Source organism: Lepus europaeus, chromosome 9 (genome assembly GCF_033115175.1).
Source record: "Lepus europaeus isolate LE1 chromosome 9, mLepTim1.pri, whole genome shotgun sequence".
Classification (NCBI taxonomy): Eukaryota; Metazoa; Chordata; class Mammalia; order Lagomorpha; family Leporidae; genus Lepus; species Lepus europaeus.
Window position 1 is genome coordinate 26,331,375 of NC_084835.1, and position 24,341 is coordinate 26,355,715.

Here is a 24,341-nt window from a genome sequence, read left to right on the forward strand (position 1 = left end):
TGTACCACCTGTGTGCCTCCTTCAGCAGCTCCACCTTGGGGCAAAGGCATAACTGAGGCCCAGAGCAGGGCCCCTTTCCCATCTTCCATCCCTTCTACAATAACCCCAGGCAGGTCTGAGCCTTGGCCCTGACTCACTTGCCATGCAGGCTGCTTCTTGGGCCAGAAACACATCCCTGTTCCCAACTGTCTGCCAAACTCGCCACCCCCATTCCTGCCCTCTCCTTCCTCTGGTAGAGAGAGGGCCCAGCATGACCCTCTCCCCTTCTTACCTGTTCCAGGAACACTCTCAACCACAGGCCACTCCACCAACTATGTCATTGCCGTGGAGATCCCCACCGACCGGCCCCAGCGGCACTGGATAAAGCGTGGCGTGGCCCTCATCTGTGCCCTGGACTACTAGGCCCAGACAGGAGGGCTGGAGCCATTAAAGTTGGGTTTTCCGAAGTCCAGTTGTGCCTCAGCTGTGTGCATAGGGCCCCTCTGTGAGACTCGCTGCCGGGGTAGCGGGGAGAGGCTGTGGCAGCCAGCAGAGAACGCAGTCAGGGGCTGGAAGGCAGAGATAGCAGCTCGGGCCTGCTGTGCCTGTCCCAGTGCAACAAGGAAAGAGGCGTGCACCATCCCAGGTCCCAGTGCCCTTCCAGGGAACTCCAGGCAGCAAGCACCTCTCCAAGGTGTGAAGCCACCAGATGTGGTGCGAGCCATGCCCTGTCCCCACAAAGTACACCCTGTCTACGCCCACCTCAAACTCCTCTTCGGCTTGGGCCCCAATTCCCAGGCCTAGGGTCTCAAGGATCTCTGGTCTGGAAGGCCGGATGCCCCAGGAACCCACACTTCTCACAGGGCCCCTTGGCCCAAGAGGTCCTGGTAGACCCCCTCACTCCCACCCAGCCGCAGCAACCACGGGAAGGTTCATTTCTCAGGATTTTATTCATTCATTGATCCAGTATTTATAGGGGCCAAGGGGTCAGGCCATGCTCAGCCCAGACAGAGGCAGTGGTCATACCTGCTGGTCCCCCAGTCACTATGTACAGATAAAGGGCCTGCTTGAATGACCTTCAGAAAGCCATCTGGCAGAGGCCATGGGGCCAGGTTGGGGCCTGAGCTGCAGCCAGGGCTAAGCCCATTGCCACTTGGCATCAGACCCTCTGGGAACACAGGAACTCCAAACTGGATATCTTGATCCTGCTGCCCCCCACCCTGAGTGCCTTGCAGAGGCTGTGGAAGCTGGCGTAGCAGGGAGAGCCGAGTGGCATCCGCTTCCTGCAAGCAGCCCTGGCTCCACCATCTCTAAGAGGAGGGAGACATGGTAATACTGAGGGGCTGGGCAGAGGCTCCTGAGCCCCAGGCAGGCCCACAGCCAGGCCCACAACACTGAAGGCAAAGAGCCCCAGAGCCTTGCTTTGGAGGACAGTCTCAACAAGCCCGGCTAGGCTAGAGCTAGGACAAGTTAGACCACCAGACAGCTCAAACCCTTGTCTGCTCGGGCCATGGGATCCCAGCAGCTGCTCATCCCACCTGTGCTCATCCCACCTCCCAAGCCAGCCCAGCAGCCAGGTCCAACTTTGGCTCTCCCAAGAGGAAGGGATGGTGAGCCTGGTTTCCTCACGACAGGGACAAGCTGGTGGCTGTGGCCTGAACAGAGGGCTCGGTGCCTTCCCAGGCTCTGCAGCTATGACCCTGATGTGATGCAAGGGCCTGGGCCTACCAGGACGATGGCTGCTGGGAGAGAAAGCAGAGTCAGAAAGCCAACTCCGTCAACATGGTGGCAAGATGAGTTGGAGCCCAGAAAAATAGACGTCTTCCATAAGTAAAATATATATTCTGCTGTCCAGGCAGAAGGGCTGGGTCCTGCTGCTCCACAGCCGGCTGTGGAGGGAGCGCAGCACCCTGCTGGGCCCCATCTCCAGCTGCTGCTTCCTGAGCACGACAGGGCTGGCCTGCCTCTGCCAGGCCCCAGGGTGCGATATGGCCTGGCTCCCATTCCCAGGGCTCGAGCTCTTCGACTGGAACTATTTGGTAATACTGGGACGAGGGGGAGTGGGCAGGGAGGGGCCCCGGGGAGGGCCGCACGGCAAGAGCGGGCTGTAGTCATGGCCAGCAGTCCTCACTGGCGCTTGGCCTTGTACGGGCGAGAGCGTTTCCGGCGGTCAGGCTTCCGCTGCTTGTGGAGCCGGCCAATGCTGACCCCTTGGCGCCGCCGCACCGAGATGTTCTGCTCCACCAGGTTGGCCAGCATGCCTGCAGGGGCAAAGACCCTTGAGCAGGTGGCTGGTTACCCAGCAGTCACGTGCTCCAGCAGTCACGTGCTCCACCAGACACAGCCTCAGGCTGGGAGTCGAGTATGTCACAGGCCTCCCTGTGTCCCAGTCTGCTGAGGGCAGACCTGAAGGAGGAGGACCTTAGGGACATGGCCCTCAGCAGGGCTGCCAATCTAAATGAGCAGTTGGGGCTGGCACTGTGGCATAGCAGGTAAAGCCACTGCATGTAGTGCCGGCATCCCATGTGGGCACTGGTTTGAGTCCTGGCTGCTCCACTTCCAATCCAGCCCTCTGCTGTGGCCTGGGAAAGCAATACAGGATGGCCCAGGTAGTTGGGCCCCTGCACCTGCGTGGGAGACCCAGAAGAAGCTCCTGGCTCCGGATCAACTCAGCTCTAGCTGTTGCGGCCATTTGGGGTGTGAACCAGTGGATAGAAGATCACTCTCTGCCTCTGCATAACTCTACCTTTCAGGTAAATAAATAAATCTTAAAAAATAAAATAAAATGAACAATGAGTCTCTCACCTTCCTGAGCCAGCATGGAGATGAAGGTGCAGATGAACTCGTCATAGTTGTGGGTCCTTCTCTGATCATCGATCTGGAGAGAGGGGAAAAGGTGAGGGTGCCACCAGCTGATCTTGGCATGGCGCACAGGACCAGGGCACTGCAGATTCCCTACCTTGAACTTCTTCCTCTTCTCTACCTCTTCCTTGAGGCAGGCCTCATAGTTGGCAATCTCAGCCTCCACACACTTGAGCAGTGCCAGCAGCTCCTGCCAAAGCCCAGCATTGCCCCTCTGAGGGTGTGGCCAAGAGCAGCTACCCACTACCAAGAGGCGGCCAGAGGCAGTGGTGAACAGCTAGAGTCCATGGCGCCTACTGAGGCCCCTACCGCCACCTACCCTGGCAAGGCTTCTTGGCACCTGGTTCCAGCCACCAACCTTCCAAGCAAGCACCCAAAGAGCAGCTGCCCAAGCCCTTCCCTCTGCCAGGACTGGAAGAGGAAGCGACAAGGGCTCACCTTGGGTGAGTACTTCTCCCCACTCAAGGGCTCACCGGGCCTAGCCAGCCCAGTCTTCTCTCTGCTGTCTGTGGTTTCTACCACCTCCTTCTCCTCTGGGCTGCTGGAGCCCTGGCTTCCTTGACTTGGTCTGACAGAGGGCGAGGAACCCTTCCCACTCTCTAGGAAGAGAAGGCACAAGAAGACCTTCTGAGTGCAGCACACTCTGGCCATTGGGCCCCTCCCTCCTGGGTGCACCGACGGGGCAGTGAGCCAAAGTAAGGCCCACCTGTCAGCGCCAGGGGACTCAGCACCCCGTCATCAGCAAGGTGCAGCAGGCCTGTGCTGATGACAGGGCCCAGATCCCGGACAGCACGGTTGTAGCGTATGCAGTCCACCCGCAGCAGGCTGTCATCCTCTCCAAAAAGCACCTTGGAGATATGGGAGGTGACAGGGCTGGAGGGCCGCGTTGGGTTGGCCGAGCGGATGGGGGAGCGCAGGGGCGAGTTGAAAGCACTCCCGATCTCGGAGGCTGTGTCCGTGCTCTCGTTGCTGGGGGTGGGGGAGGGCTGAGAGTGCGCAGGCACCGCTACAGCTGGACTCCCAGCCCCACTGCTGGTCTTGATGGACAGAGGAACTGAGAGGTCTTTCTGGGACTCTTTAAGCTTCTCGGCCAAGACGTTGATAGTGTTGGGCTGTAGCACTGACAGCTGCCCGTCCGCAGAACCACTCAATGGCCCAGGCTTCCCTGGCCCTTTCCGCTTGTATCTGTGGGGCCCAAAAAGAGGCGAGCCAGAAGAGGTCAGGTAACCACACCAGCAATGCCTAGAACAGCTTGAACCCATCCTGGCCTCCGGGTGGCCCTGAAGCTCCTGGCACTTGATCCAAGAAGCCTGACCTAGCCATCCCATGCCTAATATCCTCAAGAGACATTTCCTCTGTTCCAGTGGCCTCACTCTGGCCTTCTGCCAACGCTGTGTCCAGCAAAGCTGCCTCGCTACCCCCAACACCTCTTCCATCCCTGTCCCACCCAGTCCTTCTGAGGGCCAGCTGCAAGGCCACCTCCAACAGGATAACCTCGGATATGCAGGTTAGGTGAGGTGTGCTGAGGTGTGCAGCCTTCCTCTAAGCCCACCAAACACTTTCTGAGGATGAGGGCTCAGCCTTCCCGGGTCCTATGCCCTCCAGGTGCTCAGTGTTATCTGCTGACAGGCATTCTAGGACATGGGATGGAACACTTGGGGAGGACCACGATACCCAGAGCCTGCTGCTCTGACAGAACTGGGCCTGACCTGACGGCAGAGCTGGCGTTGTGCACCTCCTCCTCCTCCTCCTCCTCATAGTCATCCTCGTCATCTGAGTACTGATGGGGTGGGCGCACTGGCACGCGGCTGCGGCCCACGCCTGCTGCCAGGTCTTCCTCCTCCTGGGGCAGACACAAGGGCGGTCAGGAGCAGAACTGCTGAGCCCTGGCTGGGCGCAGCGCTCACAGAGGGAGAAAGCTGCATGGCTCTCCAGAATGAGTCTGCTGAGCCCTGGCAGGTGCCGCAGAGCGCTCCCCACCCCCTTGGTTTCTGGGAGGCTGCCTGCCCCACTTACACCACAGGGCCCCTGACACATGCCTTTAGCTCGCCAGCAGGACCCAACCCGTGTAACCACACTGAAGAGCAGGCCTTGTAACTGGAGCGCTCCCTGGCTCCCTAAGTCCCTGCCATTAGGGGGGCCTCTGCGCCTCAGAGGAGTGTGGCAACCCAGGCAGGAGGGGGGCACCCAGCAACCACACAGGGAGACTGCCTGCGTGGCCTCTCAAAAGCATTCCAGAGGACTCCTGCCAAGGTGCTCCCAGCTCACCTGCATGGGGGACTTGGCATAGTTGTGATTGTCTAGAAAGGCCGGCAGCCGCTGCACAATGGGGGCGGGGGTGGGGGGGACCCCGTTGAGGCTGCTCCCTGGAGGCTTCACCACCAGCTTGGGTTTGCCAGGTGGGCTGTGGGCCAGGGCCTGTGGGCATGAACCAGCCACGTCCTCCACACCATCTGCAACAGGACGAGAGGCATAGGCAGGACTCATTGGGATCCTCAAGAAAAGCCCAGGCCCCCAGTCTTGTGACAGAGTGCTCCTCCCCTTCCTTCCCCAAGGAGCTGCTATGCCAGCTGGCAGGATGGGAGTCGGCCAGCTCTAAGTCATGGTCCCACAGCAAGACTGGGAAAGAAAGGGAGGAAGAAAAAGAGGCGGACAGAAAGGAAAAAGGCTCTGGAGCAAAGCAAGCCATTGGACATTACAGAGAAGGGCTCAGGGCTGTGGTAATGGCAGCCATCTCAGGTGCCTTGCTTTAAACTATGCTCAGAGGGGCAGAGCTGCAGCCACTGGGCTTCAGTCTTCTGGAGCAGCCTCTACACCTGCCCAAGGACCTCGACGGAAAGGCTTGCTCTGTTCAGGCTGCCCCTCAGGTCAAGCCACCCAGGTGGCTCTGAGGTTCATGAGAGGTACCCCCCAGTACCTGTGTGGGTGCCTTCAGGGGCCGCTAAAGCCCTGCCTGCCTCCAGCCCCACAGGGGACTTGCCGCTGGATGGCTTGGACTCCTCAGGCAGCTGTGACTCTTGAGACTTATGGGTCTGGATCAGCTCTGGCTGTGTAACTCTAATCAGCTGAAAACAGAATTGAAGGCTCAGAGGACAGTGAAGGGCTGAGGGCCAGCACAGTGGCCGTGGCTCTGACCCGTACGCTCAACTCACAGGAAACATAACAGCCAGGTCAAAACCTTCTTTTAGACACAATTCTCCCTCCCAACTCGCAGTCCCGGCTTCCCCACAAAGGGACCAAAGGAATGGTTAGCTGAAGCTCAGATCAGCAGCATGTATGACCTGGAAACCAGAGATAGGTGCTACAATGGGAGGAAAGGCCCGGAGGGTTGGGCCGGGCAGGGGAGGCGCCCACCTGCTGCAGGGCCTCCAGTACTGTCTGACGGTTCACCTTCAGCACATGCAGCCTGGCCTCGTACTTGATCCTGCGGTCGGGCACCACTGCCATCAGGTTGAAGCGGATGTCGTGGTAGGGCTCCCTGCAGTCACAGCCGCAGCTGTGAGAGCAGCTCCCACCTAGGCCGCGCCATCAGCTTGAGACAGATAACCCCACAGGGCTCTCTGCGGTCGCACCTGCACCTATAGGTACAGGCCCCACCCGAATAGGCGGGCAGTGGCTGGCCATTCATACCAGGCACCTGTGCTGGTGCCTGCCAAAGAGCTGTGTGAGGGGCTTGTGCGCAAATGAGCCAGCACACCTGGGCCATCCCTCTGCGACCCATCTAGGGGTAGACCACAGACAGCCCAAGCAGGAAATAGGGCAAGGAGTTGGCAGCCTAAAATCTAAGTCTGACCTTGCCAAATTCATCATGTGGTCTTGGGATTTACAGATCACCTGGCTTCTCTCTGTTCCTCCCAAAGGGTGCACAGCTCCAGAGGGCAGGGCAGACACGGGGCCCTTACCCTGCAGTGGCGAGGCCGATGCGCTCCATGATAACCCGCCGGGCCTTGTCTGTCCACTCCTCATCCTCTCCCCAGGGCCCTAAAGGACACCAAGACAAGGAATCAGCAGGTAGGAAACTCTAACTCTATGCAGGCCAGGGGTGGGAAGGAAGACAGAGAAGAGAGTTGAGCCAGGGAGTCCCAAGCTGGTCAGGCAATGTGGGGCAGATTGAAATCCTGGCCAGAGTTAGATGTTCTCAGTGCCCCACCCCACCTCCTACCAGTGGATCCCAAGTACAAGATGGCCCTGAGCCCCAGATCCCCAGGAGGTAAGCAGAGAAACCCAACAGGCCATCAATTCAGGGTACCTACCATGGTCAATGGGGTAGACCTTTAGTCCATCCAGCTCAAAAAGCCGGCCTGTGATAGGCACATAGCTGACAAAGTGGAACGCCTCCATGGTCCGCACTGCACTAAGGCCATTCTGTTTCTCAGGGAGGTGGCGTGGCTCGGGCCTGGGGGAGGACACAGTCAGGGCTCCCAAAATGACACTCCTTTCCACCCTCGCCCTACCGTCCACTACCACAGTTCCTACACACCTGGCATGGCTATTGTGTGCCTTGGCCAACTCCGGGGCATTGCCAATTGCGTATCCTTTGCTCTAGAGAAGAAAATAAGGCTACGTCAGAACTCGGGTGGGTCTCTGGGTAACAGGCAAAGCTCCAGGCAGCAGGCTGGAGGCATTCTAGGAATCTGAAAAAGCACAAATTGTCCTGAAGGGCTAGTGGGAGCAGACGGAGCTCTGGAGCCCCGAAGAGATGGCCTGCATTGGCCTTGCATAGTGACCAGGGGACACTGGGGAGCCGCACATCCTGACGGAGAGTCCCAACACAGAAGGCAGTAAAGCTCTGACCTAGGTCGAGTCCCTTCCTGATAAGTGGTCCTAAAACCAACCACCTTCTACACTTAATCTAAGGATCAGATGTGACATGAACCGTAACTTGAAGAAGAAATGGCCTAGAAGTGCCAAACACCACGTGGTGGTATTTCCAGCGGCCCGGGGTGGGGCGGGGGGTGGATCTGCCCAGCCGGCTGTGAGCCGTGGTTAAGGAACTGTGGCTTACCTCAGGGCTGAAGCCCTTGGTGAAATCCTTCATGCGACTCAGGGTAGGCCCTAGGTCCACATTGCTGCAGTTAAGGAGCACGCTCAGCAAGGCGTGAGTGGCACAAGAGTTGGGGATCAGCTGTGAAAGCAAGAATGGTCACACTCACCCAGCACCCCTCATGCCAAGCCCCACGCTCCCACAAGCCCATGTTCATCAGGAATGGGGGTCCAGTCAAGGACAGTCCTATCTGGACAACAATCCTCATCGGCTCCCATCACCTTCTTCCAACACTAGCTCATTTAATTAGCACCATTGGAAAGAGAGTTCAGACATGACCCCTCTCTGAAGATGCTCCTTTTATGACTAAGAGCTCGGTTCTTCCTGTGACCACCACCTCCTCCTCCTGCCTTCTCCCACTTCCACTTCCCAAGCACAGAAAACGGCAGCCTCCCACTCCAGACAGCACAGAGCCCGGCAGACCTGGTGGGCAAAGAACATGTTATTCACAATATCGTCATCGATCACAGACGTGTCATCCACCAAGGTAGACACCTTGCGGCGGGAGCGGCGCTCTTCGATCCATTTGAACAGGAAGATGAATCCATACACGGGGCTGGAGAGGCACGGGGCGGAGGCTGTCAGCAGCCTGTTTTTCATTCCTCTGCACTGTGTCATCACTCGGGGGCCCTGGCCACGATTCCACCTGCCCCCTGGCTTTGTCCCAAAGCATCCAGAGATGCCCTGAGCCCTCACAACCCCGAAGCCTGCCACAGACAGAGGCAACCGTCTGTTCTGGCTGGAGTGCTCCAAGAGCCTACCCAGTCTCCTCGGGAAGCCAAGGGTTCTGGGGGACAGAGGGGCAGCTGCAAGCGACGGCCCGGGACACAGAGTAAAAGCAGAAGAAGAGCTCTGTGTGATGAGGAAATTAAACACTAATTATCACTTGTAGACCCAAGGCCTGAGACCCAGTGATGCCAAGGAAACAAATGAACACCGGCGGCAGCCCCTCGCTCCACGGGGAATAAAAGCAGACCTGTTGGTCCAGTCACTGCGCCTGCACTGCGCAGCACCACCAGGACAAGACCATGAGTGGAAGGGGCCTTGTCACAGCAGCCAATCCATGAAGAATGACCTTTGGGGAGCAGAGCCAAAGTGGGCACACTGCAGTGACTCCATTACACAGCAGCACAAAAGGCACCGTGTGACCTGGGGCTTCCCACTGCCAGGGGCTTCCTGTTGCAAGGCCAGAAAAGGCAGCTGAAGGCTAGGGTTGGGGGCAGGGTTACTACCCGAGGGGAAACACAAGAGAAACCTGGGACAGGCGAAGATATCACCTGGATCAGAAGGCAGGCACCGGGGAGGGAGGAGGATGCTTGCTGACGGGGGTCTTACACCTCGTGATTCCCGCTACTTCCCAGGCCCTTCCCCAGCCCTCTGGGCGCAAGGGGCGGCCCTGACGCCCACTCACCCCTGGCATTTGCTCTGAAGGTCATAGATCTCCTCCACCTGCACGCCTTTGACACCTACGATCAGGAAAAGAAAGCGGTCGGGAAGGGCAGCCCCAGGCCCTGGAGCAAGGGCGCAGAGCTGGGCCCCCACAGCCCCCCGATCCGCCATCCGGAAGGCAGGGGAGGCTCTTACCGAAATCTTCCACCAGGAGGGTGAAGAGGCCTGGGTGGGGCGACAAGAGGACGCGGGGCTGGTCAGGCAGGGGCATCCCAAGCCCATACGGCCTCCCCAGTCCCTGGCCCACCCGGCCCCCTCCTCACCCGGATCGCTCTCCAGCTCCAGCCAGCCCTTATTCATCTTCCCGCGGGGCGGCCCCTCAGCGCCATGTCCAGGCCCTCCCGACCCACCGCCGCCCCCGCCGGGAGCCCCCCCACCGCCCCCGGGGCCCCTCAGCCCCACACACAGACAACCCGGCCCCACCGCGTCACCCGCCTGCGCCGGTGGCACAACGTCACCACTGTGCGACGGCCCCGCCCGCCGCTGGGCTCCTCTTCCGCCTGTCCGGTAGCGGCTGAGGGCGCGCGCCCGGACGCCGACGCACGTGCGTGGGGGGCGGAGCGAGCGGGGAGGGGCGGGGAGGGGCGGGGAAGGGAGGGCGCGCGGCCGTTAGCGCGCGGCCGTTAGCGGTCTCCCTGGGCCAACGGTTGCTGTCGCAGCGGTCCCCGTCGTTCGCGGTCCGCGTGACCGGGTCCCCGTTTGCGCGCTCGCTCCCTGCGGCAGCGCAGTCACCGCGCGGGGCGGCCGCCGTGAGGAGGTTGTGACCACGAATATCTTAAAACTCCCGGACAGCGGCGCCCTCAGCGACAGCTGGGTGGACGGCCCCGGCCCGGTGCGGCGGCCCGAGAGCTACCGCGAGGAGGGAGCGGCGGAGGCCACCTGCAGCCCGGCCCCGCACCAGCCACCCGGCGGGCGTGACATGAGCCTGGCCCGGCGTCCGCGGGATGCGCCTTGAGCCCCTTCTCCGACTCTTACCTCCGGGGCACGGCTGTGACCACACCGACACGTGTTTTCCAAATAACTATCGTTGTGTATTCCGGCGGCGGCGGCGGGACCGAACACTCATTTATTTTTAATTTTCTCACCACGCGTTCCTCAGCACTTGCCCAGCGAAACGACTTGGTTTGCGGAAGGCCGCCTCTGCGCAACGTCTCTCCTCGCACACTCCGAAGACCGCTGCGCACAGCATCCCGTCCAAGGAACGTCCTGGCCCAGCGATGCAAAGAACTGACGTTGCAAGGTTTTATTTCTATTGCTAGACGGCCCCCAGCCGGATGACCCCCAGCGCCAGCGGCGTCCCCCGTGGGATCTTCTCTCTCCTCGTCCAGCCCGCCCAAGTGCTGTCCTTAAGAAGCCTACAGGTGTCGTTAGTTCTGCGACCGCAGCTCACGGGTTGGAACAGGAGATGGAGCCGGTCCCAAGAAAGGGGGTGCAGGACAGCCTGGCTTTGCTGAGTAGGCTGCTTCGTGCAGAGTAGTTGCAGGTTCAAGATCTGCAGCCTGATCCCGGGCGGCCAGTGGCCGAGTGTGTGTCTCTGGAGGGACCTGATTGACCCAGCTGTCTAGAAAGTGGAGGGAAGATCCTCTTCCGGCCCCGGACTGTGCGCTGGCTTGCCTTCATAGGGGTTGCTTTATTTTATGTGTCTGCCTTCACTTTCAGCATTAACGCATCCAGTGCGAACTGTAACTTTGCAGTCTGCTGACACTGGTGGCAAGGTGTCTTCTACCTCCGCCCTGATCTAGACAAAAATTGGGGACAGGCTGAAACTTTGGCTGCCAGAGCCTTGGTGAAGAGGAGCTGTGGGGCTTGAGGGAGGCACTTGTCAGTGTAAGCTTCTGTCCCTTGCTAGAGGGAGCTGCTGCTACCAGGCAGCCAGAAGCTCAGAGGCTCCTCTTCCTAGGAAAGAACAGCCTTGTCCAGCTGTTACTGCATAGAATTAAGGACCATGCTTGGGTGCAGAAGAGCCCATTTTCCCGAGTGCTTTCTCGTGAATTCATTAGGCACGAGTTGGGTCAAACAGTGGTTCCAGGTTCTTCCGCGGCTACGCTGTGTCATAGCAGTATAGCGTGGGAGTAAATGACAGCCTTTGGAGCCCTGCTAACTTGGGTTCACATCCCATCTGTATGTATCACTAACTGACCTTGGGCAAGCTACTGACCTCACTGAGCCTCAGTCACCGCTTGGAAATAGGGACAGTAATGGTACATACCACATGGAATTTCTGTGAGGTAACACATGTGCAGGGCCTAGAATAGTCCTTGGTACAATTGAATAATTATTGGCCATCACCAGCGTTGATACTGGGTGTGTTCCTTTGATTCCATTGCATAGGTTGGGAGGTGAAGCACACCTTTACCTTGACCCTGTGGACTTGATAGCCAAATGTGGAATTAAATTGCTGACCAGGCCCTGTTTATATTTATAGCTGGAAGAGCGTGTATTGTCCTCATAATCATATAGAAGAATCCGAGATAAGAGAGGCAGTTAGCAGCAGCGAATGAAGACTGTAAAAGAAAAGAAGAAGGAATGCCAAAGATTAAGGTAGGGTAGGTCACATCAGAGAATTGGGGAGAAAGTGTCCCAAGAGCCTGTGGGACGTGCTACATTTTTTGTCCCCTGTGGCGTGGTCTCAGGCTGGGGGTGGATGATGTGGAAGCACACACGAGTTGTTCCCTGGGAGCTGCCTGCCTTACCTGTCTTCTCAGGGCTCTCCCTACTAGCAAAGTGCTGATTCTGCAGCCTTATACCCGCGTCCACATCCTGGCTCTGCTACTTGCTAATCGTGTGGCCTGGCACAAGGCATTTCGTTTCTTTATGCCTTAGTTTCTTCATGTGGAAAATGTACATCATAATAACACCGACTTTTTAGAGTGTTCTGTAGCTTCATTGTGCTGATGCTCCTTGTAAAATGGCAAGAATAGTGCCTTGTTGGCCGGCGCCACAGCTCACTTGGCTAATCCTCCGCCTTGCGGCGCCGGCACACCAGGTTCTAGTGCTAGTCGGGGCGCCGGATTCTATCCTGGTTGCCCCTCTTCCAGGCCAGCTCTCTGCTATGGCCCGGGAAGGCAGTGGAGGATGGCCCAAGTGCTTGGGCCCTGCACCCGCATGGGAGACCAGGAGAAGCACCTGGCTCCTGGCTTTGGATCGGCACAGCGCGCCGGCTGTAGCGGCCATTTGGGGAGTGAACCAACAGAAGACAGAAGGAAGACCTTTCTCTCTGTCTCTCTCTCACTGTCTAACTCTGCCTGTCAAAAAAGAAAAAAAAAAAAAGAATAGTGCCTAGCAGTGGGCAGTGCTCAGTCAACTTTGGCATTGCTTTAGTATGCTTTGTGAAAGTGGAGCTGCCTGAGATTCAGAATAGCTGGCAGAAGAAGCAGTAAAAAATCAACACAGGCAGTGCAGGGCTGTGGGCAGAAAGACAGTTACAGTGTGATCCTGTCCTCAAATAACTCAGCACGTATGCTTTGTGCTTTCAAAAAATGAAAATAGGCCGGCACCGCAGCTCACTAGGCTAATCCCCTGCCTGTGGTGCCGGCACCCCGGGTTCTAGTCCTGGTTGGGGCGCCAGATTCTTTTTTTTTTTTTTTTTTTGACAGGCAGAGTGGACAGTGAGAGAGAGACAGAGAGAAAGGTCTTCCTTTGCTGTTGGTTCACCCTCCAATGGCCGCCGCGGTAGGCGTGCTGCGGCCGGCGCACCGCGCCGATCCGATGGCAGGAGCCAGGTGCTTCTCCTGGTCTCCCATGGGGTGCAGGGCCCAAGGACTTGGGCCATCCTCCACTGCACTCCCTGGCCACAGCAGAGAGCTGGCCTGGAAGAGGGGCAACCGGGACAGGACCGGTGCCCCGACCGGGACTAGAACCTGGTGTGTCGGCGCCGCAAGGCGGAGGATTAGCCTAGTGAGCCGCGGCGCCGGCCAAGGGGCGCCGGATTCTGTCCTGGTTGCCCCTCTTCCAGTCCAGCTCTCTGCTGTGGCCCGGGAGTGCAGTGGAGGATGGCCCAAGTGCTTGTGCCCTGCACCCGCATGGGAGACCAGCAGAAAGCACCTGGCTCCTGGCTTCAGATCGGCACAGCGCACCATCCGTAGCGGCCATTTTGGGGGGTGAACCAATGGAAGGAAGGAAGACCTTTCTGTCTAACTCTGCCTGGCCAAAAAAAAAAAAAAAGAAAAGAAAAGAAGCTGATGTCTTAGCCTTTGGGTATTTTATTGTTTGATCAGATCTATGGCATTTTAAGGGAAATGTTACAAGGGTCATCAACAGGGTCCTCAAAGACCACCTTACACTGCTTTCTCTTGTACAGAAAATCTGCCAAGACCAAGAGGCTAGCCCAGAAGAAGCCATCTTCAGGACCTGGTAAGAACGACTGGAAGTTATGTTCAGCTGCTGCCTCCAAACCTGGGCGAAGAAGGCCTTCTGTGTGGGGCAGTATACTTGCTTCTGTTACCATCAACCCCACTTCCTTCCCAGATTCTCTAAAATCCAGAAGAACTCAGCATAGGTAATTTAAAATTTTCATGTTCAAAGTTCAAGCAACTAGTAATTAAAGCCACTTGAGATGAGAAAAAAAAACAAAACTATAAAGTGAGAAGTTGCAGCCAACTCCTTCAGAGTGAACAAGATTACATAAAAACCTAGTTGACGGGCCGGTGCCGCGACTCACTAGGCTAATCCTCCGCCTGCAGTGCCGACACCCCAGGTTCTAGTCCCGGTGGGGCACCGGATTCTGTCCTGATTGCTCCTCTTCCAGTCCAGCTCTTTGCTGTGGCCCGGGAGTGCAGTGGAGGATGGCCCAGGTCCTTGGGCCCTGCACCCGCATGGGAGACCAAGAGGAAGCACCTAGCTCCTGGCTTTGGATTGGCGCAGCGCGCCGGCTGTAGCGGCCACTTGGGGGGTGAACCAACGGAAAAAGGAAGACCTTTCTCTCTGTCTCTCTCTCTCACTGTCCACTCTGCCTGTCAAAAAAAAAAAAAAAAAAAAAAAAAAAAAAAAAAAAAAAAACAAACAAAAAAAAAAACCTAGTTGATTTTGGCCGGCACAGTGGCTCACTAGGTTAATCCTCCACCTGCGGTACCGGCATCCCATATGGGTGCTGGGTTCTAGTCTCAGTTGCTCCTCTTCCAGTCCAGCTCTCTGCTGTGGCCTGGGAGGGCAATAGAGGATGGCCCAAGTGCTTGGGCGCCTGTACCTGCGTGGGAGACCAGGAAGAAGCACCTGGCTCCTGGCTTCCGCCAGCTGTAGCAGCCATTTGGGGGGTGAACCAACGGAAGGAAGACCTCTCTCTCTCTCTCTCTCTGTCAAAAAATAAATAAATAAATAAACCCTAGTTGATGCCAAATAAAACCTCATCTCAACCTTCTTCCCTGCCAACATGACCCTCTTCCCCATACAGACAATCCCTCGTGGGGTTTTTGGCTTTACAGTGGTGTGAAAGTGGTTTGCACTCTGTAGAAACTACCTCACATTTGATCTTCTGCCAGGCTAATGGTATGCCATATACTCTCTTCTTTTGCTTTTCCTGTTTCAGCGGATGCTGGGCGGTGACAGCAAGCCACAGCTCCCAATTTGTCACGTATTTGATCCTAAGGGTAAACAACCCACACTCCACAGTGTTGCTGCACTGTGATGTCAGTAGGTTAGGTGCATTTAAATGCATTTTCTGCATTAGAATGAATTCATCAGGATATAACCCCATTGTAAGTCGAGGAGCGTCTCTATTCCTTCTGAACTTAGATGGTTACATTCCTAATCTTTCTCTTCTGTTCTTACTGATCAGTTTTAGCCAAACCTATAACATTTTCTTTAAAAAAAAAAAAAAAGGATTTATTTATTTGAAAGGCAGAGTGATAGGGAAGGAGACAGAGATCTTCCATCTGCTGGTTCACTCCTAAAATGGCCACAACAGCTGGGTCTAGGCCAGGGCCAGGCCAAAGCCAGGAGCCTGGAATTCCATCTGGGTCTCCCACGTGGGTGACAGGGGCTCAAGTAATTGGGTCATCTTTCACTGTTTTACTTGGCACAGTAGCATGGAGCTAGATCAGAAGCAAAGCAACTGGGACTCAAACCTGTGCTCTGATATGACAACCTGCTGCACCACAATGCTGGCCATTTTTAAAAAAAAAAAAAGATTTTATTTATTTATTTGAGAGGTAGAGGTACAGATAGTGAGAGGGAGGAACAGAAAGAAAGGTCATCCCTCCTCTGGTTCACTCCCCAAATGGCTGCAACAGCCAGAGCTGGACCGATCCAAAGCCAGGAGCCAGGAACTATTTCCAAGTCTCCCACGTGGTGCAGGGGTGCAAGCGCTTGGGCCATCTGCTGCTGCTTTCCCAGGTCATAGCAGAGAGCTGGGTCAGAAGAGGAGCAGCCAGGACTGGAACTAGTGCCCATATGGGATGCTGGCACTGCAAACGGGAGGATTAACCCACTGAGCCAAAACGCCAACCCCTATAATGAATTCTTAACATTCTCTTCCAGTTTGTCGGCTGTGTTTTCAAGAACCTGGAGATCCTGAAAGGTTAGGGGAATTTCTTCAGAAAGACAATCTCAGCGTGCATTATTTCTGCCTTGTGAGTATAAGGCCTCCTTTGCTTTGAATGTCCTATGGCTTTTGCTATACAAGCTGTTTTCTGGTTTTGCATTCAGCTTCAGATCCATAACCCTGTTTGTTTTCTTAATAGTTTTTTTCTTTCAAAATCTTTTTTAAAATAATATATGCACCTGGTATAACATTCTGATAAGATATGTACAATAAAAATTATCTTCCAGCCAGCGCCGTGGCTCAACAGGCTAATCCTCCGCTTTGTGGCGCTGGCACACCGGGTTCTAGTCCCGGTTGGGGCGCCGGATTCTATCCCGGTTGCCCCTCTTCCAGGCCAGCTCTCTGCTATAGCCCGGGAAGGCAGTGGAGGATGGCCCAAGTGCTTGGGCCCTGCACCCGCATGGGAGACCAGGAGAAGCACCTGGCTCCTGGCTTCGGATCAGCGTGATGTGCGGCTGCAGCAGCTATTGGAGGGTAAACCAACGGCAAAAAGGAAGACCTTTCTCTCTGTCTCTCTCTTGCTATCCACTCTGCCTGTCAAAAAAAAAAAAAAAAAATTATCTTCCAAAAACATACTTCTGATCTTTCTCCCACTCCCCAGAAACAAATGTCATCAGCAGTTGGAATGACCTCCCAATTATTTCTTTCCTAATTTTTAAAAAAAAAATCAAATCTGGGTCTTTCCACCCAGACCTGTGTGTGTGTGTTTAATTTATTTGAAAGACAGAGTTACAGAGAAAGAGATTTTCCATCTGCTGGTTCACTTTGCAAATGGTCCCACATCCAGGGCTGGGCCAGGCTGAAACCAGGAACCAGGAACCTCATCCAGGTCTCCCATGTGGGTGGACACCCCCCCCCCCCAATTTTTTTGTGAGATGTACTTTGCATACTATAGAATGCCACAATTTCAAATGTACAGTTGGATAAATTCATAAATATATGTCCTCATGTAATCACTGCCCAAATCAAAATAAACATTCATCATTCTAGAAAGTACCCTCTTGCCCCCTCCCAGTCAGTCCCCCAGAAATAATCAGTGTCCATTTCTTTATGCGCTTTTTGTATCTGGCTGCTTTCTCCCAACAGAAGGTTTTGGAGATCCATCCATATTTTTGCATGCAAGTATAGCTTGTGCCTTTTTATTGCCTAGTAGTATTCTGTTGCGTGAGTATGTTGCAATCTGCTTCTCTGTTTACTTGGTGATGGACAGCTGAATCATTTCCATTTGGGGACTGTGATGACTAAAGCTGCTATGAACATTTGTGTTCATGTCTTTTTGTGAACATGTGTATTCTCTTGAACATATGCTGAGGTGTGAAATTACTGGTTGTGTGCTAACTAGAGTTTAACTTTGAAAGTTGCCAAGTCACTTTTCAAAGTGGTTACACTACCACTTACAAAGTGGTTACAAACCACTTTTCAAAGTGGTTTACACTACCACAATTTATGAAAGTTCCAACTGCATAATACTTTTCCAAAACTTTGTATTGTCAGTCTTTAACTTCAGGCATTCTGTTATAATGTTAGTATCTTGTTATAACTTTAGTTCATTTTTCTGCTGACTATAGATGTTGAGCTTCTCTCCATGTGCTTCTTGGCTATTCACATATTTTCTTTTGTGAAGTAGCTGTATAAATGTTTGTGCATTTTAAAAGTTGGGTGTTTCATCTTGAGTTTTAAGAGTTGTTTGTATGTTCTGGAAACAAATTCTTTTTCAGATAAATGTATTGTGAGTATTTTCTTCTAGTCTGTGGCTTGCCTTTCATTTTCTTAATGATGTCTTTTGAAGAACAAGTTTTAAATTTTGCTGAAGTCCAGTTTATCAGCTTTTTCTTTCATGGTTAGTGCTTTTAGTGTATCCCAAGAAATCTTTGCCTGCTCATTGAGTTACCGTGGTGCCTCATCAAAATCAGTCGACCGTATATCTGCAAATATGGATGACCTATTTATGTCACTGATCCATTTGTCTTTCCATACACCCATCCTCCACGGCCTTGATTATTGTATCCTCACGGATCCTTTTTATTTCCTTATAGATTTCATATTACACTTCTCAGTTTTGCTTTTTAAAAAATGTCTACCGGGATTACATTGAATTTATAGATCAATTTGGGAAGAACTGACAAATAATATTGAATCTTCCAATCTGTGGATGTATGTATTTCTCCATTTACTTGGATCTCTTAAAATTTATCATGGCAATGTTTGACAGTTTTAGTGAAGAACTCTTTGACATCTTAAGTATATTCCTAAATATTTTGTAGTTATGCTATTGTATATATTTTAAAATTTAATCTTCAGATTTGTTGGTGGTATACAAAAATGCAATATATTTTTGTATATTGACTTTGTGTCCTGTACTATCTCTTTAACTTACCAGTTTGTTTTTTTATTTATTTTTGTTTTTATAAATGCCATAGGATTCCCTGTGTATGCATTCATGTCACATGTGAATAAAGACAGTTGTGCTTTCTTTCCAATTGTTTTTTTTTTTTTTTTTGACAGGCAGAGTTAGACAGTGAGAGAGAGAGACAGAGAAAGGTCTTCCTTCCTTCCATTGGTTCACCCCCCAATGGCCGCTACGGTCGGTGCGCTGTGCCAATCTGAAGCCAGGAGCCAGGTGCTTCCTCCTAGTCTCCCATGCAGGTCCCAAGCACTTGGGCCACAGCAGAGAGCTGGACTGGAAGAGAAGCAACCAGGACAGAACCGGTGCCCCAACCAGGATTAGAACCCGGGGTGCCGGCACCACAGGCAGAGGATTAGCCTAGTGAGCAGCAGAGCCAGCCCTTTCTTTCCAATTTTTGTCTTTTACTGCTTCCTGCCTTACTGTACTGGCTGGAACCTTCAACTTGATGTTGGATAGAAGAGGTAGGAGTGATTATCCTTGTCTTGTTCCCAACAGCAGGGGACAGTTCTAGTTTTTCACTGTTCAAATACAATGTTAGTTGTAGGGGTTTTTTGTAGGTGCTTTTTGTCAGGTTATCCTAGTTTACTGGGAGTATAATGACTGTGTGTTGAATTTTGTAAAATGCTTTTTCTGCATCTACTGACATAATCTTGATATTTACTTTGTTAATGTGGTTTTCTATATTTTTTAATGTTATACTAATCTTGCATTCCTAGTGTAAACCCTTCTTGGCCATGATGTGGTACTCAATTCTCTAATATTTTGTTTGATTTTTACATCTGTGCCCATGAGAAAGTTTGGTCTGTGATTTTCCTTTCTTGTAAGTCCTGCCAGGTGTCAGGGCTTGGTTGATCTCAATGCATGTACAAGCATATACATTTTAACATAAAAATAAATATATTATACACCATATCTGGTATCCTGTTTTATTTTGTTTTCCATCTCACAGGTTTTAGACACCTTTCCATAGAGAACATGTAGATCCAACTTTTTCTTTTAAATAACTGGTATTTCCTGGTATAGGGATGCTAAAAAGTATGAAGCACCTATTAAAGGATACCTAGATTGTTTCTGATCTTTCACTATTGGTTCTTCTGTTTGTAGAAATTATACTCCTTACAGAAAAGGTAAATAATGCTTAAAAGTATAAAACAGAATTCATACATAAAATCCTAAAGACCTGAGATAATTAATATTACAATACATGTCATATATGTTTTACACATAATTGGGAATGATCCAAGTGCCCTCAAGTCATCTAACATTGTGGGGTCATCTTTTCTGTAATGCAGCAATAAAATAACCTGAGCTCCCATTACATATGGCTCCTGCTGGCAGTCCTGCACCCTCCCCATTATTTTTGGATGATTCTAAGAGGTAGGAATGCAGTTCTGACATTCTTCCAATATATGTAACAGAATAGTTTGGCTCCTTTTTTGCTTGGTTTCCCATTCCAGACTCTGCTTTGGGCACTTTTCAGAAACAAAATAAAAATGTGTTTTTGAAAGGAAAGTGCAATTCCTTCCCCTCCCCTACAATGCAGGATGACTACAGTCGGGAGATTTCGAAGCCCTGCTTCCCTTCCATACCACTATTTTTTAGGAGAGGTAGGAGTGTGAGTTCTGTGGGCCTGAGTATGAAGGCCCGCTCTGCTCCTCCTTGCTGTATGACCCCATCCAGGTCACCGCACTGCATCTCAGTGGCCTGCTCTGTAAGATGAAGTTCACAGCAGCATCTGTAGATAGTGTTGTGGTGAGCATAAAATGAGTCCGTGCAGGAGAAGTGTTTCCCCAAAGTGCTCGGCACACAGGAGGAGGCCTCGGTAAATGAGAGGCAGCATAACACAAAGGGTGTCAGCGTTCGGGTTCTAGACCCATCAGCGGGTCACACCATAGCTCCTGTGAAATGAGGAGAGTGGTACCTGCCTCCTGGGGTTCTTAGAAGGATGCATGGAGGTAATAATACTTGAGAAGCACTTAGAGTATCCAACACTGGGTATCACAGAAACCTTCATTAAGTAAGCTACCCTGTAAGTGCGGATAAATTCCACCCAGCTGTGTTTGTTATCTATCTCCCCCTCACCTGCCTCATCCCGTGCACTGTCTCTCTGGTCATCAGCCTTGACACCTGGTTCTTCCCCACCCACCCCCAGATTCTGTCTAGCAAGCTGCCTCAGAGGGGCCAGTCCAACAGAGGGTTCCATGGATTCCTGCCTGAAGACATCAAGAAAGAGGCAATCCGGGCTTCTAGGAAGGTTAGAGTCCCCCACTACAGGGCCCTTGGGATAGGCCTCTTGTCACATCTCCATCACTGTCCCTGATTCTGTTCTTTTCCCTCATTGCCAGTTTAGAAGTCAAAGGACTCCACTTTCCCAAGAGGTCCTTCTCAAGTCCTCCACTCTGCAGTGTTGAGTCCTAAGTGAGGAGAGGGACATGACGGGAAAACAAAGATAATTCAGGACCACTGAGGAAAGAGAATGGCTGTTGCTGCAGAGCGTTTGCATTCCTTAGATGTGCCACAAGCTGTCTGTTGTCCTTTCCTGGAGCCCTGAGCACTGTCTGGGATCTCATTTGCAGGTCTGCTTTGTGTGCAAGAAAAAGGGAGCTGCCATCAACTGCCAGAAGGCCCAGTGCTTCAGGAACTTCCATCTGCCTTGTGGCCAAGAAAGGGGTTGCCTTTCACAATTTTTTGGAGAGTACAAGTGAGTGAGGAAAGGGGAAAAGTCGGGCCACTCTTTTGTAATTTGCTCTTTAACCACTGAAGACCTCAGAGTCCAGTTTCCAGGGTCCTGTTTTGATTCACCAGTGACTCTGTCCCTCCTTTCAGTAACGGGAAACACTGTCCTGATTTGGAGATTTCACAGGCGTTTCTTGCTTCCTATCATCCCCTCCTTAAATTACAAACAGCTGGGGTTGTAGACAGCTGCTCAGAACCCAGGGAGGCTTCGGGAGCAGGAGGCTGTGGAGACAGTCCCGGGGGCTTTGTGCACTGGGAGAGTTGCCGTGAGAAGGCATGTGGCTGTTCCCACTCTGCCTCTCCTCCTGCCCGTGAGTGTGGCTACGGCCTTCTGAGGCTGGGCAGCTGAGAAACTACACAAATGACAAGCCAGAAAAACAAGCGTCTTTACCCTTCCATAGATCATTTTGTGGAAAACATCGCCCAACACAGGACATCCATCGGGAGAATGTGAGGGAGGAGAGCTGTGTCTTGTGCTGTGAAGATTTATCCCAGACGAGTGTTGAGAACATCCAGAGCCCGTGTTGCAGTCAAGCTATCTACCACCGCAAGTGCATACAGGTGGGGCTGTCTCTGCCCTGGAACCAGGGCCCCCTGGGCATGCTCAGACGCACTATAGCGTCGGCACTCTGTGCTGGAGAACTTGATGTGGGCTGGTTCCAGGCAGTTAAAGGAAAGTGAGTCCAGTTTCTGGCCATCCTTGGTCTGTAAGCCCTCACTCAAGATAATATTCACCAAATCTGCAGCATTGCTAGAACAAAAGGACTCATCCAAGAATGAGTCAAGGAGCCTCAAGATCAGCCTTGCTTCCTGGGATGAAAGAAAGGGAGCCAAGTCTCCAGGTACCTGACCCCTGCTTAGCACTGCCAAGCACCATGGCTAGAGAGGCCAGCCGAGGCACTCCCAGGAGTTCTCTTGCTAGTACTGTGGTCCCAAGTCTGACACCTGGGTTTGTACCCTCCTCCATCCCACCCAAATTCCTTTTCCTGTACCCAGAGTTCAGCTGTCTTGGCAACATCCCCTATAGAGCGCGGGAGGGAGTGGAAAGATGGTCAAAGTGTTTCTACAAGCACAAAGGTCTTCCTGTTTTTTCTTACAGAAATATGCCCACACATCAGCAAAGCATTTCTTCAAATGTCCACAGTGTAACAATCGAGAAGAGTTTCCCCAAGAAATGCTAAGAATGGGGATTCATATTCCAGACAGGTAGCAGAAACAACAGGACTTCACCATGGGGTGGTTTGCCTAGTTCGACAGGACACGGGTGTGAGGCTAGAACGAGAAGAGCTGAGGACTGATACACAGTGAAGATGGAGGGGCGGAGGGAATGAGTGCGCTCATGGTCAGGAGAAGAGGGAGGAGAAGCCGGTGGGCAGGAGGCCTGTTTCTGACATGGGGCCTGGGTCTTGTATTCGGGTGTGGGACGAAGAAGCCCCACATGCCGCTGTGCTTCCTCTTTCCTCCCTGGTGGGTGGAGGCGTCAGCAGCCCATTAGTGCACACACGTGTTCCTTATTCACTGTTTCTTCTCCCGTTGCAGAGATGCTGCCTGGGAGCTTGAGCCAGGGGCTTTCTCGGAGTTATATGAGCGCTATCAGCATTGTGATGCCCCCACCTGTCTGTATGAGCAAGGCAGAGACAGCTTTGAGGATGAAGGGTAGGGAGCGGCTCCTGGCTAGGAAGAGCTCTCATCTTGGAGTTGGGCCTTGGCACAGTATCAGGAGCAAGACCTCTCCGGTCTGCACAGCGCAGGGTGAACCTCAGTAGCTAAGTCCGGTTCTTGACCGGCCCAGAACCTCATGTACAAGTGAACAGGTGTCCTTGGTAGGGTCTGCTTTTCTTCTCGTGCTCAGTGGGGAGACGTTTTCTTTACACAGCCACTTGTACGGGGCTGTGGCTGACTGCACATCTTGGGATCTCGGACTCTCTCTGTGTAAATGGTGCCCAGGGTGCCCTCAGCACAGCGGAGGAGGGCCCAGAGTGGTGGTTAGTGTTCTGTTTGCCCTCACGTCCTTTCCTCGGCTCTTCCTGTAGGAGGTGGTGCCTCATTCGGTGTGCTACCTGCGGATCCCGCGGAACCCACAGGGACTGCTCAGCTCTCAAATCCAACAGTAAGAAATGGGAGTGTGAGGAATGCTCACCTGCTTCAGGCACAGGTGAGATGCAGGGGTGGTCTGGCCTAAGAACTGGGGTGAGGGTGAGGCGGCAGCATGCCCCCAGGTGGTCACTATTAGCATCTTTAGCTCTACAAGGAAAGTGGTCAGGGAGGGGCTTAAGCACCTTGCACCTGGGCAAGGCGGAAGGTTGAGTTTTCCTCCCCCACCTTTGGTTCACCACAGACTGCACACCTGAAAACTCAGGTGATGTCCCCTGCTGCAGCAGCGCCTTCCACCCTGAGGAACACTTCTGCAGAGACAGCAGCCTGGACGAGAACCCAGGCCCCTCTTGGACTGATTGCTCAGAACCTTCTGTATTAGAAAAGCCAGAGTCCTCTGGTGGCAGGAGAAGGTCCAAGGGTGTTAAAATCCCTAAGAGTGGCAAAAAATCCAAGTAGCTGCTCATGCAGTTGCTGCCACATACATTTCGGTACACCGCTGCACTCCTCCATCAGGTCTGGGGGAGGGGCACTTTGGGACTAGGAGCCGAGGAAAGGGGGCCAGCAGTGACACCAGGAGCTGAGGAAGTCCCAGGGGAACGTGGGGTGCGAGCAGGGTGGAGACGCCGATAGAGGGACCTGTTTGTGGCCATCAGTGTGCCCCTGTGCTCTCTCTGATTCCCAGAGATCCCTGTTTCTCTTCGCCCACAAGACGCTTTCACTTCAGTCTGGTTCTCGGATGTCTCTTACTTCACTCACATTTGTTATTACGCAAATAAAGGTTTTCTCTCCATTGGTGTGTCCTTATAAACTCAGTCTGGAATTTGTCTAGCATGCTAAGGAATCTGGAGGGGTCAGGGAGGAAATAAGAAAACTCGCCTTTCTGATCCATAAAATTCAGTGAATTGATAGAGAACTTCCAACTTCAAACACAGATGTTCTTTGTGGGGGGAATCGATTTCCAGGAAAACCGACATCTCGGGGGCAAAGACTTTGATCTTTGTGCAAATAAGTCCACAGCTTCTCACCATGGAGGTAGGCAGTGTAGCAGTCCACACTGGACAGTGAAGGGGCCCTTGTCACAAGGCCTGGGGCCCCGGACTCAAGCAGGCCAGGGACTGCCATGCTCAGAGAGGGCAGACAGGATTCCATTCGCTGTAGGCTGAGGTGTGGTCCTCAGCGAACCTCCACGGCACAAGGAGGCCACTCAGACTCTCACTGCCTGGTGGCTT

General features: G+C 53.1%; 3 protein-coding genes across 7 annotated transcripts in view; 2 read left to right on the top strand and 1 right to left on the bottom strand.

Annotated features, from left to right (window-relative positions):
- Positions 1–409, top strand: part of DNAH1 (dynein axonemal heavy chain 1) — a 71,071-nt gene extending 70,662 nt beyond the window's left edge. Inside the window, exon 78 of the mRNA XM_062200171.1 lies at positions 281–409. Coding sequence (XP_062056155.1) covers positions 281–402 — 122 coding nt within the window. The 3' untranslated portion in view covers positions 403–409. The remainder of the gene's footprint in view (positions 1–280) is intronic.
- Positions 410–916: 507 nt separating this feature from the next.
- Positions 917–9,703, bottom strand: BAP1 (BRCA1 associated protein 1). 2 transcript variants are annotated; one of them, XM_062201029.1, is made up of 17 exons: positions 9,598–9,703; positions 9,470–9,499; positions 9,297–9,351; positions 8,309–8,441; positions 7,847–7,966; positions 7,322–7,383; positions 7,095–7,237; positions 6,744–6,822; positions 6,196–6,319; positions 5,759–5,906; positions 5,110–5,294; positions 4,551–4,684; positions 3,548–4,026; positions 3,280–3,440; positions 2,939–3,031; positions 2,785–2,857; positions 917–2,240 (listed from the first exon to the last, which is right to left on the bottom strand). In XM_062201029.1, exons 1-17 carry the CDS (start codon positions 9,632–9,634, stop codon positions 2,107–2,109), a joined length of 2,190 nt encoding a protein of 729 aa, XP_062057013.1. In that variant the 5' UTR covers positions 9,635–9,703; the 3' UTR covers positions 917–2,106. The 2 variants fall into 2 exon arrangements, with proteins under 2 accessions (XP_062057013.1, XP_062057014.1); XM_062201030.1 differs by lacking the exons at positions 8,309–8,441; positions 9,598–9,703 and having other exon boundaries at positions 9,470–9,496.
- A 265-nt stretch (positions 9,704–9,968) lies between these two features.
- On the top strand, positions 9,969–23,887 carry PHF7 (PHD finger protein 7). 4 transcript variants are annotated; one of them, XM_062201031.1, is made up of 11 exons: positions 9,969–10,695; positions 11,760–11,875; positions 13,635–13,687; positions 15,809–15,900; positions 20,432–20,533; positions 20,856–20,980; positions 21,417–21,576; positions 22,115–22,221; positions 22,555–22,671; positions 23,049–23,170; positions 23,354–23,887. In XM_062201031.1, exons 2-11 carry the CDS (start codon positions 11,832–11,834, stop codon positions 23,566–23,568), a joined length of 1,137 nt encoding a protein of 378 aa, XP_062057015.1. In that variant the 5' UTR covers positions 9,969–10,695; positions 11,760–11,831; the 3' UTR covers positions 23,569–23,887. The 4 variants fall into 4 exon arrangements, with proteins under 4 accessions (XP_062057015.1, XP_062057016.1, XP_062057018.1 ...); XM_062201032.1 differs by having other exon boundaries at positions 9,969–10,574; XM_062201034.1 differs by lacking the exon at positions 22,555–22,671.
- Positions 23,888–24,341: the final 454 nt, after the last annotated feature.